Source organism: Gymnoscopelus braueri, assembly GCF_963280865.1.
Source record: "Gymnoscopelus braueri genome assembly, chromosome: 19".
Classification (NCBI taxonomy): Eukaryota; Metazoa; Chordata; class Actinopteri; order Myctophiformes; family Myctophidae; genus Gymnoscopelus; species Gymnoscopelus braueri.
This window is the reverse complement of record NC_137621.1, coordinates 37457954-37476304: the sequence shown is the minus strand read 5'-3', so window position 1 is coordinate 37476304 and position 18351 is coordinate 37457954. Positions and strand designations below refer to the sequence as shown.

The 18351-nt window shown below is 40.6% G+C and overlaps 1 protein-coding gene across 1 annotated transcript in view; it reads right to left on the bottom strand.

Annotated features, from left to right (window-relative positions):
- Window positions 1-4215, bottom strand: part of LOC308074790 (iron-sulfur cluster transfer protein NUBPL-like) — a 5067-nt gene extending 852 nt beyond the window's left edge. The window contains 8 exon segments of the mRNA XM_080414291.1: window positions 1-20; window positions 22-41; window positions 446-531; window positions 1584-1644; window positions 2324-2414; window positions 3225-3264; window positions 3420-3510; window positions 3754-4215. The exon segment at window positions 1-20 is cut by the window's left edge and continues 78 nt beyond it. Coding sequence (XP_080270417.1) covers window positions 1-20; window positions 22-41; window positions 446-531; window positions 1584-1644; window positions 2324-2414; window positions 3225-3264; window positions 3420-3510; window positions 3754-3768 — 424 coding nt within the window. The 5' untranslated portion in view covers window positions 3769-4215.
- Between the last annotated feature and the right edge of the window lie 14136 nt (window positions 4216-18351).

Sequence of the window (18351 nt, the reverse complement as noted above, 5' to 3'; positions counted from 1 at the left end):
TTGGACACTGGAACACGCTCATTCTGAACCAGACCCAAGACCTACATTAGAGTGGAGACAGTATATGTACACTGGTGGTTTTATCCATTAACAAGACAAAAAAAAAAAGAAACATTATGTACTGTTTGTTACTTAATATCATTACAATACACTGTAGAGGGATCAATCTGCAAATTCTTTACTTTTAATCTACTACTAATGTCAAATGCTATTACATACAATGCTATTTTCTATACTGTGAAAAGGCCTGCTCTAAAAGATGTTGGTTAATAAGGAATGTACTGCAAAAAAAAGATAGAAGCTTCTTTTGAAAACATGGTAATATTAACTTGCTTTAACACATTTTAAAGTGAAGAGTGCATTAACTATTTTACAGCGAAATCGCATTTTGACTTTTGCAGGAGATCTCCAGTGAACACACATCATAGTAGGGTTATCACCTTACCGGCACATTGACTTTCTTGAACATCTCAGTACCTCTGCGTGCGTCTAACAGAGCAATGTCCTGAGGTGTGGACACTCTGACAGCCCCTGGAGGACAGACAAATGGAGGACACTCTTTTTTATTTTTTTTATCCCACGATTTTGTAACCCCTATTTTTTTACACCCAGTGCCAATTGTCTATGTAATCCTGGGCACTACCTTCCCTCTGCCAACCTAGGACGCGGAGGAGAGGACACGCCCCCAGCGCCCACAGCGTCCCCCTGCGGGAATTGAAATGGAGGAGCCAAAATAGAGCTGTCTGTGTTAGTGTGTGTTCCTCTGAGTGAACTGATGAAGAACAGGACTGAGCTGACGGAAGGCTTCAAAGATGCCATGGTTCATAATTCTTATTGTCTCCGCCAGGCCGAAAGTCATGAGAGAGAGAGAGTATGTTTACCCCCTGTCCGTCCGTGTGTCCTGTCCGTGTGCGACCAGCTAATCTCAGGCACCGTTGGCCCGGTCGCTGCGAAACTGTGCACACACACTCCCTGGATGCCCTTCAGAACCTCTGCCCCAAATATTTCACATGGGCCTGTTATAGCGCCACCAGGAGGCGCCACCGATTTGTGCAAAACCCATTTTTTTATATTACTCCTACAGATTGTATCCAAACGTCATGCAAATCGGTACACAGCATCTCTATAGTCATGTGATCAACACGGATATGTCAGATTTCCCATATTCCATCCTGATTGGCTAAGGTTGCTTTCCAAAGTTTGCAGGATTGGTTCGTTTTGAACAAAATGCCTCAAACTATGCACGCAGCTTGTGATTTCCGTGAAATTTCACACGCACATTCCCACTAGGCCGAGGAAGCAATGCCACCCTTTTGGAACAAAATGCATCAAATCATGAATGCAGTGTTCAATTGCCGTGAAAGGCCTAAGAATAAATGGCACCCTTTTCACATTGGCCTATTATAGCGCCACCAGGAGGCCACAATAACGTACCTGACCTGGCGGAGACCTGTGCTTCGAGGAGAACTTTTTCTAGTTGTTTGATATATATTGGGAGTCTAGTGTGATATGACCTAGCGTGTGTGTGAGTGTGCGTGCGTGCGTGCGTGCGTGCGTGCGTGCGTGCGTGCGTGCGTGCGTGCGTGCGTCTCCAGTACCAGGGGGCATGTCTACCACCAGATAGTCCAATGACCCCCAGTCTACCTACAGGCACACACACGCGCAAGCACACGCTCACACACACACACACACACACACACGTGCACGCACACGCACACGCACACACAAACACATTTAACTGCTGGTAATCACATCACAGGCTCTCCTCAGCAACAGCACTTCAAAGTGATAACATTATATTTATAAACCTCACTGAACATCAAACCACAAACATCATATGCCATTGTCAATATTGTCTACTCTACACTAACTAAAATCAGGTATCTGAATTATACACCCAAAATATAAATGATGATCTAAAATGAAAATAGCTGCCGTTTAAGGGCAAAGCCCAATTTACATGGACTGAAAATCTATAAGCTCGTCACATATTGCAGATGCAACACTTTGTGAGCTTATAGATCTGTCATTTTAGGTCTGCGACACCGTCTTACGATGGAGCATAAATGGTTGCTAGCTGTCCAAAGCAACTGGCCTCGAGGCTGACCAATAACTTGCAGCCAACTTCCCCTGAACAACAAAGAGGAAGTGAACGTGACTGCGGCTAATGTTTTTAACATTGTCCTGAGGACAAAAAGGCCAATTCTTAGCAACCTTGGTTGTCATGGAAAATAAACTATTGGAACTTGGATTTCCTTGATCATACAGTTGTTGCACAGTGCAGTAAATCAGGGCTATAATGACGTTAGTGTTGGTATCCCACCTGTCTGAGTAGTTTCTCTATGGCTGACATCACCATTAGACCCCTCCATACAATAGGAGCTACGTCATCTACTAGGAAACCCATGGACATACTGCAAGTAGAGACAACACATGCAAAAAAGCAAAAAAGCTTTGTGATTATGTACACACAGTATATAGACACAATGGCAGTGTTGGGCTTGTTACTTAAAAAAAGGAATATATAACTAATTATTATTTTCAAAAGTAATCTTATTACTTTACTTATTACTCCCTGCCAAAAGTAACCTGTTAGTTACCAAATTAACTTTTCCATTACTTTGGTTAAATGTGTACCCTCATAGGAGTTCAACTAATTATCTGGGATCAGACTGGGTTCACGTTGATTTGCAGCTGATCCGGTCTGGGTCTAAAGTGGAAATCCTCCCAACACACGCAAATCACGTTACTGTAACACACTACTTGTACGTCTCGACCCACAGTTTCACCAAGTAAAACAAATTGTAACTAATTACTTTTGGGGAAGAGTAATTGTACTATCATTACTCAAAATGTTATAGTAAATAGTTATATTACTCGTTACATTTTTTTTTAAATAAAATTACTTTTTCCATTACTTACTCTCATTAAACACTGCACAACAGACACTGTTTTTCCGGGGTTAAAGTATACTTTAAACAGGGACACGTATCTGTTCCGTTCTGTGATATCTTGTCTTATTGTTCCATGTTGATATATTTACATTTATATTGCATTCTTAACTCTACTCATGTATTTTTAATGTATGCTGACCCTCCCAACTAAACAAATAGATATCAGGGTGTAGGTGCGTATATTGTTTAAAAATGTTATATTATGTCATATTATTTTCTATGTATCGCGTATACATGATGTTAAAACACCAGAGTAATTTGGGGACTAACCATGGAATCCCAAAGTTGGTGAGAGGTATCATCAGGTTTTCTTAAAGGACTAAGGACATGACACAACAGTCTGGTCTTTCCATTCCATTTCAACAGCTCAAGATGATCATGACCACAATTACCATTTACACTTAGTTTGCACTATATACATGTCTGTTTGTTTAGTCAATGAATCATGAATGATATATGACATACTGTCAGAGAGCTCTGGGTTTCCCCTCAGGTTCATCAGCTTAGGAACAGATGGACTGTATATATCAGCATCTAACAGACCAACTGACTTCGACTGGCAGAGAGACAGGGAGAGAGAGATTTTCAGGACAGAAAGAGGAGAAAATGTGAAAGGGAGAGGAATGGAAAAGAGAGAAAGGAGAGGAGGGGAAGGGAAGGGAAGGGAGGAAAGGTGCAGTAGATATATGACATACAGCATGCTATTGTTTAGTATGTTTTCTATCAGGCTACATATTTTTGTATTTTGTATCTAAAAACCTTAAATATCAGGGAGTAATGAATAACATGGCGACCTTACCGGATCATTGGCCATTAGTCCAAGGGCCAAATTCACTGTTCACACAAAATGTAGACAGAATAACAATAATACCATAAATAAAAACACGATTCAAACTTTTTGTTTAAAATAATAAAACCCTTTAGTTGTATATCAACTTTAATATGCAGAATGCATCTCAAAGTGTTTCACACTTACAGTAAAAACAAAATATTGAAAATGTCACAAAACTTTGATGATGGGTTTGACATAATGGAGTGTAAAACAAGAATTTGATGAAACAGTTACTGTAGTATCACTGCTATTATCATTATGCCAAAGAAGGAAAAACACACCACTCCTCCAGTTAAATGAGGTGATGGAGCTTAGAAATACTAGTTAACTGACAAAAGAGCATCTGTGCACGTTGTTTAATTCAAGCTTTCAAAATGTCTAGAAAGTCTCTGACCAAAAGCTTGCATTAAACAATGTTTGCACAGTCAGGCTCTCCTCTCCATTACTATTCAGAAGAGAAGATGAATCTTCTATATTTCTATATAGCACTGGTTGTCAAAGTGGGGCCCGGGGACCCCCAGGGGTCATGGATGCAGGTTCCAGCGGGTCCCCAGCAAAATATAGCATAACAATGTGTGTGTGTGTGTGTGTGTGTGTGTGTGTGTGTGTGTGTGTGTGTGTGTGTGTGTGTGTGTGTGTGCGTGTGCGTGCGGGTGCGTGTGCGTGTGCGTGTGCGTGTGCGTGTGCGTGTGCGTGTGCGTGTGCGTGTGCGTGTGCGTGTGCGTGCATTGTTATACTCTTTATTTGAATCCACAAATGATTGGACAATGAGGAAACATTCAAATAATACATGAACACTTGGGTGCACACATGGCAAGTTGTCCTCACAGCATGGCTACCAGAATATTGTAGTAGTTTGGCCTTTGTCTTAGAAAGGACAATAATGTAAGGTTTATGCACATGTCCAAGACTTAAAATACCAAAAGTAGAAAACACTCATTATGCAGAATGTCCCATTTCGCAAGTTTTCAAATGTATAAAAAATATATTGAAAATAGCAGATCTACAAGCTCACAATGCGTCGCATTGCGACGCATTGTGAGCTTGTGACCTTGTGACCTTGTAGATCGCTATTTTCATGGCCGACATGTAGGCCTATGTAGGGCTGAAGTGGGCAATGTATGTTTTGTAATAGTAATCAAAATAACTAGTAACTAAAGTTTTCAAATAATTGTAGTGGAGTAAAAAGTGTAATATTTGCCACTGAGATGTAATGGAGTAGAAGTAAAAGTACTGAAACTTAAGTACAGTACTTGAGTAAATGTATTTAGTTACTTAACACCACTGACAGCCTGTGATATGTGTCTCTAAACTGGGATTATCCTAAGGCAGGTGTTCCATATAGCTAAATTCCAATCAAACACCCTACAGTAGGCCTATCTCAAGGATCAGCATTTATCTTTGATCATTATTTACAAAAACAATATCAGTGGTGTTATTAATGGGCCAAGGCCAAAGGGCCGTGGACCCTTATTGCATCTCTACACTTTCATTATTCTTCCGCCGTTTTTTCTGTCACGGCCTAACCGTGCATTCCCTTTTCACGAAACTCTGCAATATGGTAGAGGGTCATGGAAAATGGTGAAGACACGAAACTCACAACCATTGGCCAAAGGGTGGCGCTATAGCAATCAATTGAAAAATGCCAACTTTGAACAGGTACAACTCATGCCCTGTTTGACCTACAGACATGAAACTTCGATACACACATGCGCCTCCTCATGCCTAACAACTTTCGTGGTCTGACTTTTGACCTCTGAACTTTAGATCTCCCATCATTTTGAATTATATGAAAAGCAGTTAAAATCAAACTCCTCCTGGGATTTTTTAGCAATCTGCACAAAACTTTCTACGCATGTACTTTGGACCTATGTCGACAAAAACATGGTGGGGATTTTCTTTTTAAATGGTTTGTGAACGAGTGATGTTAGTGTTAGTGAAACAGGGGCTTGGTTCATAACAGAAGGCAAGAGTTTATGATCTTCAACAGACACCACAAGGCTGGAGAAAGCTATAGCTCAATTGGTAGTGTGGCAACCTGTGAGTCCGAAGGTTAAAAGTTCGATTCCTGCCTATGGCTATGGGTTGAGGTGTCCATGAGTGAGGTTCTTAACCCCTGCGTGCTATATATGACCACCTCAGCTGTGTCGAGCTGAGAAGTAGATTTCCCTGTTGGAATCATTTGAGGTCTTTATTATTATTATAATTATCACAAACCTCGAATCTTGACCTCTGAAAACAACCTTACAACTTTACAGTACGTACTGTACATGGTTGTCACCATGGTGACAACATGTATAAGCCTAATTAGAAAATCCATCTGTGTTGTCTAGAAAGATGAAATAAAATAAATTGCAAACTTTTGTCATGATAACAGAGTTTGTGACACCAGTTTGGAATCTGCATTATAAGCAACACAATACAGAGATACATATGCAATATCCACAATCCCTCAGCACTCTGCTCAGCTGTTCAGAATGCTCATTTGTTAATTAAATCGGCTGCTTTGTCTCAAGTTAGGGTTAGGGTTATATTGCTTTTTGCTTTTCATTCCTTGGCCCTGTTTATCACTGCTTGCAGCTATATATTTTTTTTGTTTTTAGACACTAATACATTCTAATTGTAGGCTGCATAATGTAAACGGTGAGGTACTCTCATAAGCCCTCCTAGGGTTTTTACCTCACCGGCACAACAATATTCTGTCATCTTGAGTATGTATATGATTCCTGTTGTGCATATCAATAAATAAAATAAAATCATCAAACACAACCTTGCTTGGTTTTTATGAGATATTTTATTCAAAAGCATGGCCTTTTCATTTCAGTGCCGTTTACGCAAAACAATTATTTAAAATGGAACACACAATCATCATTCCACCTGCCATAGGCTGAGAAACTAAAACATCAGCTGACAATTCTATATCGTTTCTGTCGGACAGAAATATGTGTTATGTTTTTTTTTTGTAAATGAATGCCTGACTTTGTCATACTACAGCATCACACAAAAATAGTGTGAAACTGGGTTTCATTTTAAGGCACGGTTCAAGATTTAACAAATATTGAACAAATGAAAAGTATTAACAAGAGCTTGTGACTAAATAATAACTACATTGGATCCATTGGAACACAGGTTATTTTTCCCCCATATCCTGAAAAGTAACGGATTTGGACATACAAGGTTTCCATCCGACAGTGATGATATGACATGACAGCCGTGTTTCTCCATGTACCCCTAGAGGTACACAGAGGAACTACAGGTTACATGAAAGAAATTGAAAAAATTGAAGAATTTATTTTGCCGTTATCATTTATGATAAAACGTTGACAAAATGTGCATGAACCTACTGATCTGTGATGTGTAAAACCAAATAAAATCAATGTGACTAGCGCAACTGTTACTGAATAGAAAGCAATACTTATTTGCACATTATTTGAAGATATTTACATCAAGTGGACTTACATGGGTGGGAAAGATTTAGTTGTTCAAACCCATTTTTCCAACATGTATATGAAATATAGAAAGAAAAGTGGGGGGGAAAAGGTCTAGAGTAAAACTCCAAAACAAGGTGCTCTTCTATAAAATTGGGTAATAATTAAATAAGATGTAAAAAAAAAAAAACTGACGATTAATTGTCACATTAATAATTGCGATTAACGATTTCATTCTATTTTTGGCATTTAAATATTGGAACATATGAATAAAAAAATAATTTCTGTTTGCCTTTTAGGCTTCGTAATCAAAAATTGCACAGGGAAAAAAATGTCAAATAACTGATATAGGCTATACAAAGAAATTACTAACATGTATTAATTTTTTACAAAAACCAAAAGGTAAAAATAGTGAAAAAAGGTGATCTACAAGCTTACAATGCGTCACAAAGTGACACGTTGTAAGCTTGTAGATCAGCTATTTCTGTTTTCGTATGTATGAAAATGTTTCAACATGGAAATGATTATGACGATTATGCAAAATAATTGCGATTATCTCAAATAATTGCGATTAGACGATTATGTAATAATTGTGACAGGCCTACTTATCATTGATTCATGGCATCATTATGCTATTGCTATGGTTTCTTTTGCTGTTTTCTGAGCAAAAATATTCTAGTCATGTAAAGGGGGAATAAGAAATCAGGGAACCACTGTTGTATGAAGTATGGCCAAACTTATGTGAGTAACTGGCTCATAACATTTCTTTGTGCCAATTAATCCACGGAAGCAAATGGAGATAATAGAAATACTGTCTGCAATTGGTTTGGTTTATTTATTGGATGAATAGATTTACATACATTCATAAAAAAAATTTAACAACCATTTTCTCCTCTATTTAGTCTGTTGGGTGGAAACCTCATATGTCCAAAACTGTTACTTTTCAGGATTCAAATTCAAAAATAGCAAAAGTAACAGATCGACAAGCTCAAAACGTGTCGCTTCGTGCCGCGTTTCCAGCTTGTCAATCTGCTGCATTTGATACTTTTGTGTGACGCAGTAGTATGATCAAGTAGGGCGTTAATTTACACAGAAACTAAAAAAGTTTAAATATGGAGATAAGAGGTTTCTGCCCGACAGCAACGCTATACTCCTGTTGCTGCTGTAACTCCAACTGTTGGACTGTAGATCAAAATGTTTTTCAGCTCGAGACCCAAAAGAGACATCTGGTGTCTCCCCGGGAGCCAAACTTAAAATACATTGTGAATTAATGATCTATTACAAAATTTGGAAAAGTTCCCAAAATGTCTGGAAATAAATTAGGTAATGTACTTTCTTTCTTAATTTTTTGAAGGAACGGTAAAAAAGTGTAGAAAATGTCTCATCCGATACACGTCAGTCACCACCAGCACTGCTTTTCACCAGACAGTGGGCTTTACTGACCATGGTGGTTCAAGCTATGTTCCAAAGTTCCCCTCCCCACTGAACAGGCACCTCTAATGCAGTGATAAGGACACTCTCTCTTTCTGGCTTCAGGCTTCCCAACCACCAAAACTGACAATTATGTTTGTTGGAGCGCCCGGCCCGGCTTGGCGTGAACCTTTACGTCAGTGGTGCCGTCAAATCACTTTCAAAAGTCAATTCACAATATTTACACAATCTGTTTCTTAAAATTGTATAAGTAGAATTAATATCCATATGTTGCTTATATAACCACATCCCTACCAACATACAGCTGGTTAATTCTCATGATGTTTACAGTGGAGATGTTTTTCCCTTGGTGTGCGTACGCTGGTGTTTCTTCAGATCACCTGACTGACTGAAACTCTTGTTACACTTATTACAGTGGAAAGGTTTTTCTCCGGTGTGTACACGCATGTGTGTCTTCAGTTCACCTGACTGACTGAAACTCTTGTTACACTTATTACAGTGGAAAGGTTTTTCTCCGGTGTGTACATGCCTGTGTGTCTTCAGGTTACATGACTGACTGAAACTCTTGTTACACTTATTACAGTGGAAAGGTTTTTCTCCGGTGTGGAGACGCATGTGTCTCTTCAGCTGACCTGACTCACTGAACCCCTTGTTACACTTATTACAGTGGAAAGGTTTTTCTCCGGTGTGTACACGCATGTGTGTCTTCAGGTTACATGACTGACTGAAACTCTTGTTACACTTATTACAGTGGAAAGGTTTTTCTCCGGTGTGTACATGCATGTGTGTCTTCAGGTTACCTGACTGACTGAAACTCTTGTTACACTTATTACAGTGGAAAGGTTTTTCTCCGGTGTGGAGACGCATGTGTTTCTTCAGCTGACCTGACTCACTGAACCCCTTGTTACACTTATTACAGTGGAAAGGTTTTTCTCCGGTGTGTACACGCATGTGTGTCTTCAGGTGACCTGACTGATTGTAACTCTTGTTACACTTATTACAGTGGAAAGGTTTTTCTCCAGTGTGGAGACTCTGGTGTGTCTTCAGGTTACCTGACTGATTGTCACAACTCTTGTCAAGGTGTTTAAATTTTTGAGTTTTCTTTCTTGTGCAAGTTGACTGATGTGTTTTTACTTGCCCGGCCCCCGGTTGAGTTAAGGTCTCGGTAAACTGTTGTCGACTGTAAGATGCTGGTTTGTCTGAGAGAGAGAGAGAGAGAGAGAGAGAGAGAGAGAGAGAGAGAGAGAGAGAGAGAGAGAGAGAGAGAGAGAGAGAGAGAGAGAGAGAGAGAGAGAGAGAGAAAGAGGTGGATACAATCAGTCATACCTCATGACATTGACATCAAGTCATGACATTGATCAACAGTTTCAGACAGGGATGCAGCACTGAATGTAACTCCTCATTCTCACTGTTTATTTTATGTTCTGGTCCACCTCAACCCTCGAAACATCACACCCAGTTTTTGTTGCATGAAAATTAAGCAAATAACAGATTTCTGTGTTGTGTGAATCCACCTGTTTGGATTAATTAAGTGTTTCATTTTGACCAAAGCATTTGCCATAAACTACAAACTACAAACAATGTGTTTAATTCCCCTGTATGAGTCCTCATCCATGGACTTTGTTCATGTGCATCTTCAGATGAGCCTTTTGAGTGAAGCTTATTTTACAAACTGTAGGCTAGATGTAAATATTTCTAATTTTTTTTCTTTACCTGTATCAGTCTTCATGTGTCGTTTCAGATAACTCCCTCTGTGACGTTTTATGGATGGAGTTTGTTTTGATGATTTCAGCTTGTTGCTCAAAGACAATCGCCGTCCTTCCACATTTAGTGTCTTGCGTGACTTCAGTTTGTTTAAAGCTGACTGACCTTCCCTGGTCTCCTCCCAGTCACTGTCTTCAATGTCAGATTCAGAACAGGGTGAAGTCCTCTCATCCCTGTCTTCAGAGTCAGATTCAGAGCAGTGTGAAGAGAAGAGCTGGTCATCTCTAGTTGGCTGTGAAGTTCCACAGTCCTCGACATCAGCTTGTGATTTCATGTGTTCAGTTGAGGTGCTGGCTACAGGCTCTGTAACATCCTCTTCACTTTGAACTGTCAACGTTGACCCATCAGCCACCTCTGGTCTTTGCAGTAGCTCCTCCTCCCGTTCCACTTTAGTCTGTGGAGGCTCTGGTCCATCTTGGACCTCACTGGGGCTCTCCTGCTGTTCTTCTTTAATCTGCAGAGGTTCTCGTTTTACCTGGACCACAGGGCACCAGCTCCACACTTCTTTAATCTGGATAGGTTCCTCCTGTTCCTCTTTAATCTCTGGAGGTTCTAGTTTCACCTGCATCAGCCTGGGACTCCGCTCCTCCTGTTCCTCTATAATCTCCGGAGGTTCTAGTTTCACCTGCACCAGACTGGGGCTACTCTCCTGCTGTTTAGGGGAAACCTCGTCTTTAAACACAGGGAGATCTAGAAGGAGAAGAGACAATCATTGACTGATGGAACTCACCTGATTGTAACTGAAAGATTGAAAGCTGATCGTTTGCGGCTGGACATGATTGTTGGGGTTCAGGGGCACTACTTCAGATGGTTCTAAGTGACATTTGTGTCTGGAACACTGTCTGGTATATTGCTGTCTGCCTTATTCATTCTGTGATCTATAATAATAAATAAAAGGTTATTATCTTGTGACAGATGAAGCTCTGTGAGCTCTTTTTCTCATACCTTTGTATTTGATTTCATTTACTAGCCGTAGCCGTTATGATTAAAAGAAAAACATGCTTCTCACAGAAATGACAAGGATAAAAACACAACAGAGTTAGCAAATGTCATTGTGGTCTTTGGTTTTGGAAAAATAAAACATTACAATAGAGCAGAGAAATAGGCCATACATAACTTTGGTGCAAACTTGGTTGCTTTTCGTGGTTGTAAGTAGAAATTTAGGCACTATCAACATTGTTTTCTTTCTTTTGTAACAACAACCAAAGAATGTAGGCTAAACAGGAGTTTGTTTCCAGTGACGTTTCGGTCAATGCGATAGATAAAAGGAGAGAAGGTGGGGAGCCAACTGCGTGGCATGAGAAGAAAGATATTTAACAAAATAGTGATCTGAATAATCTGATCATGCTTTCTTAATGACCCTGACACTGTTAGCTACTATTATGTTGATAGAATTTTATCTGTCATCTCTGTTAGAGTTGTACGTCTTGTAGTCCATCCTTGTTTTGTGCTTCAGTTCCATATATGAGGAGGACGCTTAGGTTTACTGGTTTATTGTAGCTGTGAATGAAATTGCTGTCGGGCAGAAACCTCTTACCTCCATATTTGAACATGTTGTGTTTTTTTTAGTAAATTAATGCCCTACTTGATAACACTACAGTGTGTGTGTGTGTGTGTGTGTGTGTGTGTGTGTGTGTGTGTGTGTGTGTGTGTGTGTGTGTGTGTGTGTGTGTGTGTGTGTGTGTGTGTGTGTGTGTGTGTGTGTGTGTTACTCACAGCCTGCCTCAGAGTAGCCAACAGTCCTCCAGGTAGCAGCAGATCCCAGGTCTTGACTCATGGATGCTGAGTTGTAGGAACGCATGTGGCACTGAGCCATGCTGTGACTGAACAGATGGCCTTCACTGGGCATCTGTACACACACACACACACACACACACACACACACACACACACACACACACACACACACACACACACACACACACACACACACACACACACACACACACACACACACACACAAATCGGTCCAGTTATAGGTAAAAACTCGAATCGGCCTGTTTTAGCACCACCAGAAGGCCCATTTGAAAAATATCGGGTGGCATTTCTTCCATACGTCCAAAGTTTCACGGCAATCGCACACTGTGTTCATGATTTGTGGCATTTTGTTAAAAACGGACCACTCCTGCAAACTTTGGAAGCCAATCTCAGCCAATCAGGATGGAATATGAAAAATCTGACAGATACGTTTGATTTAATTACTGTAGATATAATGTGTACCGATTTGCGTGCTGTTTGGACAAAATCTGTAGGAGTAATATAAAAAAAAGAATTGGCCTCCTGGTGACGCTATAACAGGCCGATCTGAAAACTTCGGGGCAGAGGTTCTACTCTGGCATCCAGGGAGTGTGTATGCCAGTGGGCAAACCCTGACTGATGGAAATTAAGCTCATTTCCGGGTTCTCTTACAGCTTGAAGTTCCATTAACGGCCCAGCAGATGTCTTTATTTCACCTTCTGAAGAGCACTGCTGGTTGCAGTACAAATCAATGAGGTTTTGGCCCGACTTTACACTTGACTTTATTACCTTAGTAAACATTTTCATAAACACTTATGTTTTCAATCGCTAGTTTAAAGTCTTTTTTAAATCATCATGACATGTGTTTAGTAAATTATGGTTCCATTAATTTTAAAATGAATGATAAAGTAGGGTATGAATTCTAGGGCTTCTACTGGTTCTACAGAGAGAAGACCCGCCCTCGCTGCGGTTAGAGCCAATAGCAGTCGTTTCAGGTTTCATTTCGGGACCGTAAGTTCAAAGATGGCGGATTTGAATTTGCAGAAAAAAAATTGGCTTCAAAACGGTCTGTAGAAACCAATGGGGCTGGCTTTGTCCATTCTTTTTACGGTCTATGGTGTGCGCACAGTTTTGCTGCAATCGGGCCAACGGTGCCAGAGATTAGCTGTTCACAGACGGACAGAATCAGAATCAGCTTTTATTGTCACTTCACAGGTTTACAGAGGTAAAAAGTGGGTGAAATTTGTTTTCGTGCATAGTTCCCATCGCATCGTTATTTCCATAGAAAAAATAGAGAAGGAAGAAGAATAGAGGGGGGGGGGGGAGTCAAGGGGGAAAGGATATCAAAATTATCTACATATTTACACATGGTACCTGAGATAAGGTATAAAGGTGCGTGAGCATAGCAGCAGACGTATACTGTGCATGATATACTTATGGATGTTAGCTAAGGTGCTAAAAAAAAACATGAACATGTACACACACAGTCGGTCGGACGGACGGACGGACGGACGGACGGACGGACGGACGGACGGACAGGGTGCAAAACATCAGATCCGCTTACCGCTGTTGCACAGGAATACTCCAGGCCAGTGGGGGGCAATGTAACATCATCTCCTTCTCCACCTCTGGTGCTGATGTGACCTTCTGTGAACCATATGTAAAAAGCAAACAAACAAAACTTGAAGAGCCTGTAAACAGGAAATACCCTGTTTTGAGCATTTCCTGCTGAGAGCAGTTTTTCTGGTTGGGGCTAAACACCTCACCTGATGACACGCTCAGGTGAGTTTCAGTGATGTCATCAGAGCAGTAATACTTTGCACTGTTTACCCCATCTGAATAGCTTATGTGAGCATTATAAAGAATAGCAGAATAATAACTTAAACCCTCTATTTTCAGTAAAAACTGACCCACATTTCTTGGACTGCTTTTTTCTGTCAACACCACATCTCTTTGCCAGAAATAGCCAGTCTACAAGCTCACAACGCGTCACAGTTTGGCTTATGTCCCCCCAGAATAGGCATGCTGGGGTTCATGTGGTTAATGCTATTCATAATAATGTAATGGTGTTTTGTCAAGGTGCACTAACTTTTTCATATTGTTGGATAATGTGGATAATATTAATATTTTTTATTGCACGTGCATAATGTTTTCATGTTGAGTACAACTTTTAATCATTTCTTTGGCTTATTATTTTTTTAATTATATTTTCACATGGTGTTTTCATCAAGATGGTGGACAATTGTTTTAGCACTTAAGGCTCATTTATATTTAATTGCGTGCTGGTGTCGTGCGCAGTAAATAGCAGATCTACAAGCTCACTATGTGTCACGTCACGAATGTGACTCGTGGTGAGCTTGTATATCTGCTACTTACTGCATGCAACACCAGCACGCAACCAAGTATGAATGAGGCTTTAGCAGTAGCACACCTAGTGACCGCACCTTTCAACAGACCAGACTAAGATAAACATCTACACGTATGTAAGCGTTCAAAACAAAGTGTTATGATTTTAAATGAGTGTTTTAGAGATATTTGTCAGGGCCTCGGGACACCCAGCTTGAGACCAAGCTAAACCTGGCCAAATCGGGACGTCTGTTCACTGTCAGTGTTGCCATATTTATTTTGCGGGAGAAATAAGCAACCAGGTCTATGAAAACAAGCCCAAAAGAAGCGACTATAATAGGCCACATGTGTGAGCACTTTAAACCTAGATCTACAAGCTCACAACGTGTTGCGATTGATTGATTGAATACTTTATTAACAGTTTGCAAAAAAAGGCCCAGTGGCACAGATTTATACAAAAGAATGCTAAAAGGATAACCCAATAAGCCCAGGGCAATTGTTTCCATTGAGGTCCTGTGTATTCAATTAATCGAGACAATAGGACATTGGAACACTGTTGTTCACTGTACCTGTGAACATGTCCTGGTCAGTCTCTCTGGTCTCCATCTTCACAGTCTGGAGTTTACTCTCAACCTCGTCCTCTGCATCTGATGACTGATAAGAAGACACCCACATTATTTTTCGTCTCTGTCAGCGGTGCAGTAACAAAGTGCATTTACTTTAGTCCTGTACTGATTGAAGTACATTTTTGTGAGTAACGGTATCTGTACTTTACCTGAGTATCTGTATTTTTTGTATACGTACGATGACTTTCACTATATTTAAACATAGGTAGAAATGGTTATAATAGCTGTCACTTTACCTTACCTTTACCCTGAACCAATGCGCTTTGTTTTTAAAAACAATAATGTACAGCAGAGCCATTCCATACTGGAATGTGCTCCCCCCCACTTTTGAATTGAAATACATTTGGTTTAAAAAAGATCCATAAGGGTCCATTTGGTTTCATTTTACACTCGCAAGAGTTAAATATCTATAAAGGTCCATTTGGTTTCATTTTACTCTCTCAAGAGTTAAAGATCTATTAGGGTCCATTTGGTTACCAACTCTTCCATCATTTAGCTGGGGACCACCTGGAACCTCCTCAAGGACCATGGTTGGTCCCCAGACCACTGGTTGAGAACCACTGGTTTAGACTAATGGGAGATCCCATATAAACAAACAATATTTTAAAGACAAATACTGTGCTTTTGTCAACATTTTAATACAGCAATGCATTGACATAAAGAGACTTGAATACTTAAGTACTTTTTTAAAACAACTTTTAAGTACACATTTGATACTCCAGTACTTTATCTTTCAAGTACAAATTTGACACATCACTTTTTCAACTTGTACTATTTGAGGAGTATCTATACTTTGACTCTACGGGTTGAGTACTTTGTCCACCACTGTGCTCTGTCCATTGGTGTAAAGTAACTAAGTACATGTACTCAAGTACTGTACTTATATACAATTTTGAGATATTTTTTACTTTCTTCAGTGTTTACAATGTTCAATACTTTTACTTCTACCCCACTACATCTCAGGAGGAAAATATTGTTATTTTACTCCATTACAATGATATGAAAACTTTAGTTACTAGTTACTTTGTAGATTTTGATTATTGGTACAAAACACACTAACCACTTCAGCCCTATAAATACAGCCATTTGAAAATTGCAGATCTACAAGCTCACAATGCGCATTGTGAGCTTGTAGATCGGTTATGTTCAAAAGAGTCTTCCATCACTGTGCTCTGTACGGTTTCGAGGGCCGAAAACAGCTGATTTAATAAGCCGGACCCCAGTTTGAGAACCACGCACTGCTATATAAACAAAGAACCTCTGTCATACAAAGAGCTGTTCAACCACAGTACTGTTCTTTATAGGTTCTGTATTCTAGTGCATTGTTCTATAAACTGAAGCACCATTTGATTAACTGAATCTCTCTCCCTCCCTTTTTCTCTTATCTATCTCTCCCCTTCTTTTTCTCTTCTTCCTCAACACACACACACACACACACACACACACACACACACACACACACACACACACACACACACACACACACACACACACACACACACACACACACACACACACACACACACAACTAGTATATCAATTCAAAATTAGGATAATATGTGGGGGAAAAAGGGTATTACCTCTGCCATTATTTGTTGCTCTCGCAGAAATCGCAGTCGCAGAAATGCTTGCGTTCCTTCAAAGTGGAATAGCAGAATGACACTTGGCCCTGGATGCGCAGACAAAGGTACATTATGGCCTAATCTCGTGGGAATGCGTGGGAGGTTGGTAGTCCACCTTACATGGGCGTTGCTGATGCCAGTGTCCTTCCATTTTTCATTTCTTTCCTCCCCTGACCAACCCCACACAAGATACATTGTTACATTAATAGTTTCCATGGCACTTGATGTCACATGGGCAGACCACAGCTAAAACATGGACCTCATATCTACGGAGGCCTCTATCTACGGGTCAGAGACAAGGTCAGAGGGAGAACGATGAGTCTGAAGTCTGTCACACCACCTACTGTACGTAGACGCACAGCGGAGCTAGCAACACTGCAGAGATCAAGACCCCGATGCTGGAGAGGAGGGTGTGAGGGCAGAGATCCAGCTAGTCCACACTCAAACCATTAATGGGCCATTAGATTTGACTAGTCTGTAGGCTATGGTTGAAACACACACAAACAAACACACACGCACGCACGCACGCGCGCAAGCACACACACACACAAATATTGGACCTACACAATCACAATCAGTCGCACTCACAAGCTCACAGGTTGTAAGCTTGTGTGTGTGCGTGTGTGTGTGTGTGTGTGTGTGTGTGCGTGCGTGCGTGCGTGCGTGCGTGCGTGCGTGCGTGCGTGCGTGCGTGCGTGCGTGCGTGCGTGCGTGCGTGCGTGCGTGCGTGCATGCGCACGCTCATGCGCACACTCACCAGTGTGCAACTATGAAGTATAAACCAGGCATAACACCAACCCTATAATGACTAAAACTAACCTCTCAGTTTACCCACAATGACGATCTGCTGTTTTTTAAAAATCTTGAAAGAATGAGAAAAGATTGGAATATTCTTGAAACATTGTAACAACACAATTGAATGGGGGGTTCCTCCTGGCTGGGCCGTGCAGAGACCACTGGAACGGCAGGTGCTCAAAGATCATAAATGGACAGAAGCGCACATCAGAAATGTAATACAGAATGGAACAATAACTTGGCCCATGCCATCTGGTATTCCACAGGGCTCAATTCTGGGTCCCTTATTGTTCTCCCTGTATATACTACCGCTGGGAGAACTCATCGCCGATCACGGAGTGAACTTCCATTTCTATGCTGATGATACCCAGCTGTATCTTTCAGTAGCTCCAGACGACCCCTGCGCTCTAGACCCATTGTTGACCTGTCTGTCCAGTATAAAATGCTGGATGAGTGAGAACTTTCTTAAGCTAAATGAGGATAAAACAGAAGTTCTCATAATTGGCTCCAGTGAGCAGAGAGAATCAATAACAAGTAGACTTGGTAACCTGGCTGTAGAAAGTAACACCACAGTAAAGAACCTGGGGGTGATTATCGATTCTGAATTGAATTTCAATACACACATTAATCATGTCACCAAGATTGCTTTCTTTCATCTTAGAAATATTGCGCGAATTAGAGACTATCTGTCGTTAGACGATGCAAAGACGCTGATCCACGCTTTTGTTTTCTCTCGGCTTGATTACTGCAACGCACTCTACTCTGGCCTGCCAAAGAAAACAACTGACAGATTACAACTTGTTCAAAATGCGGCAG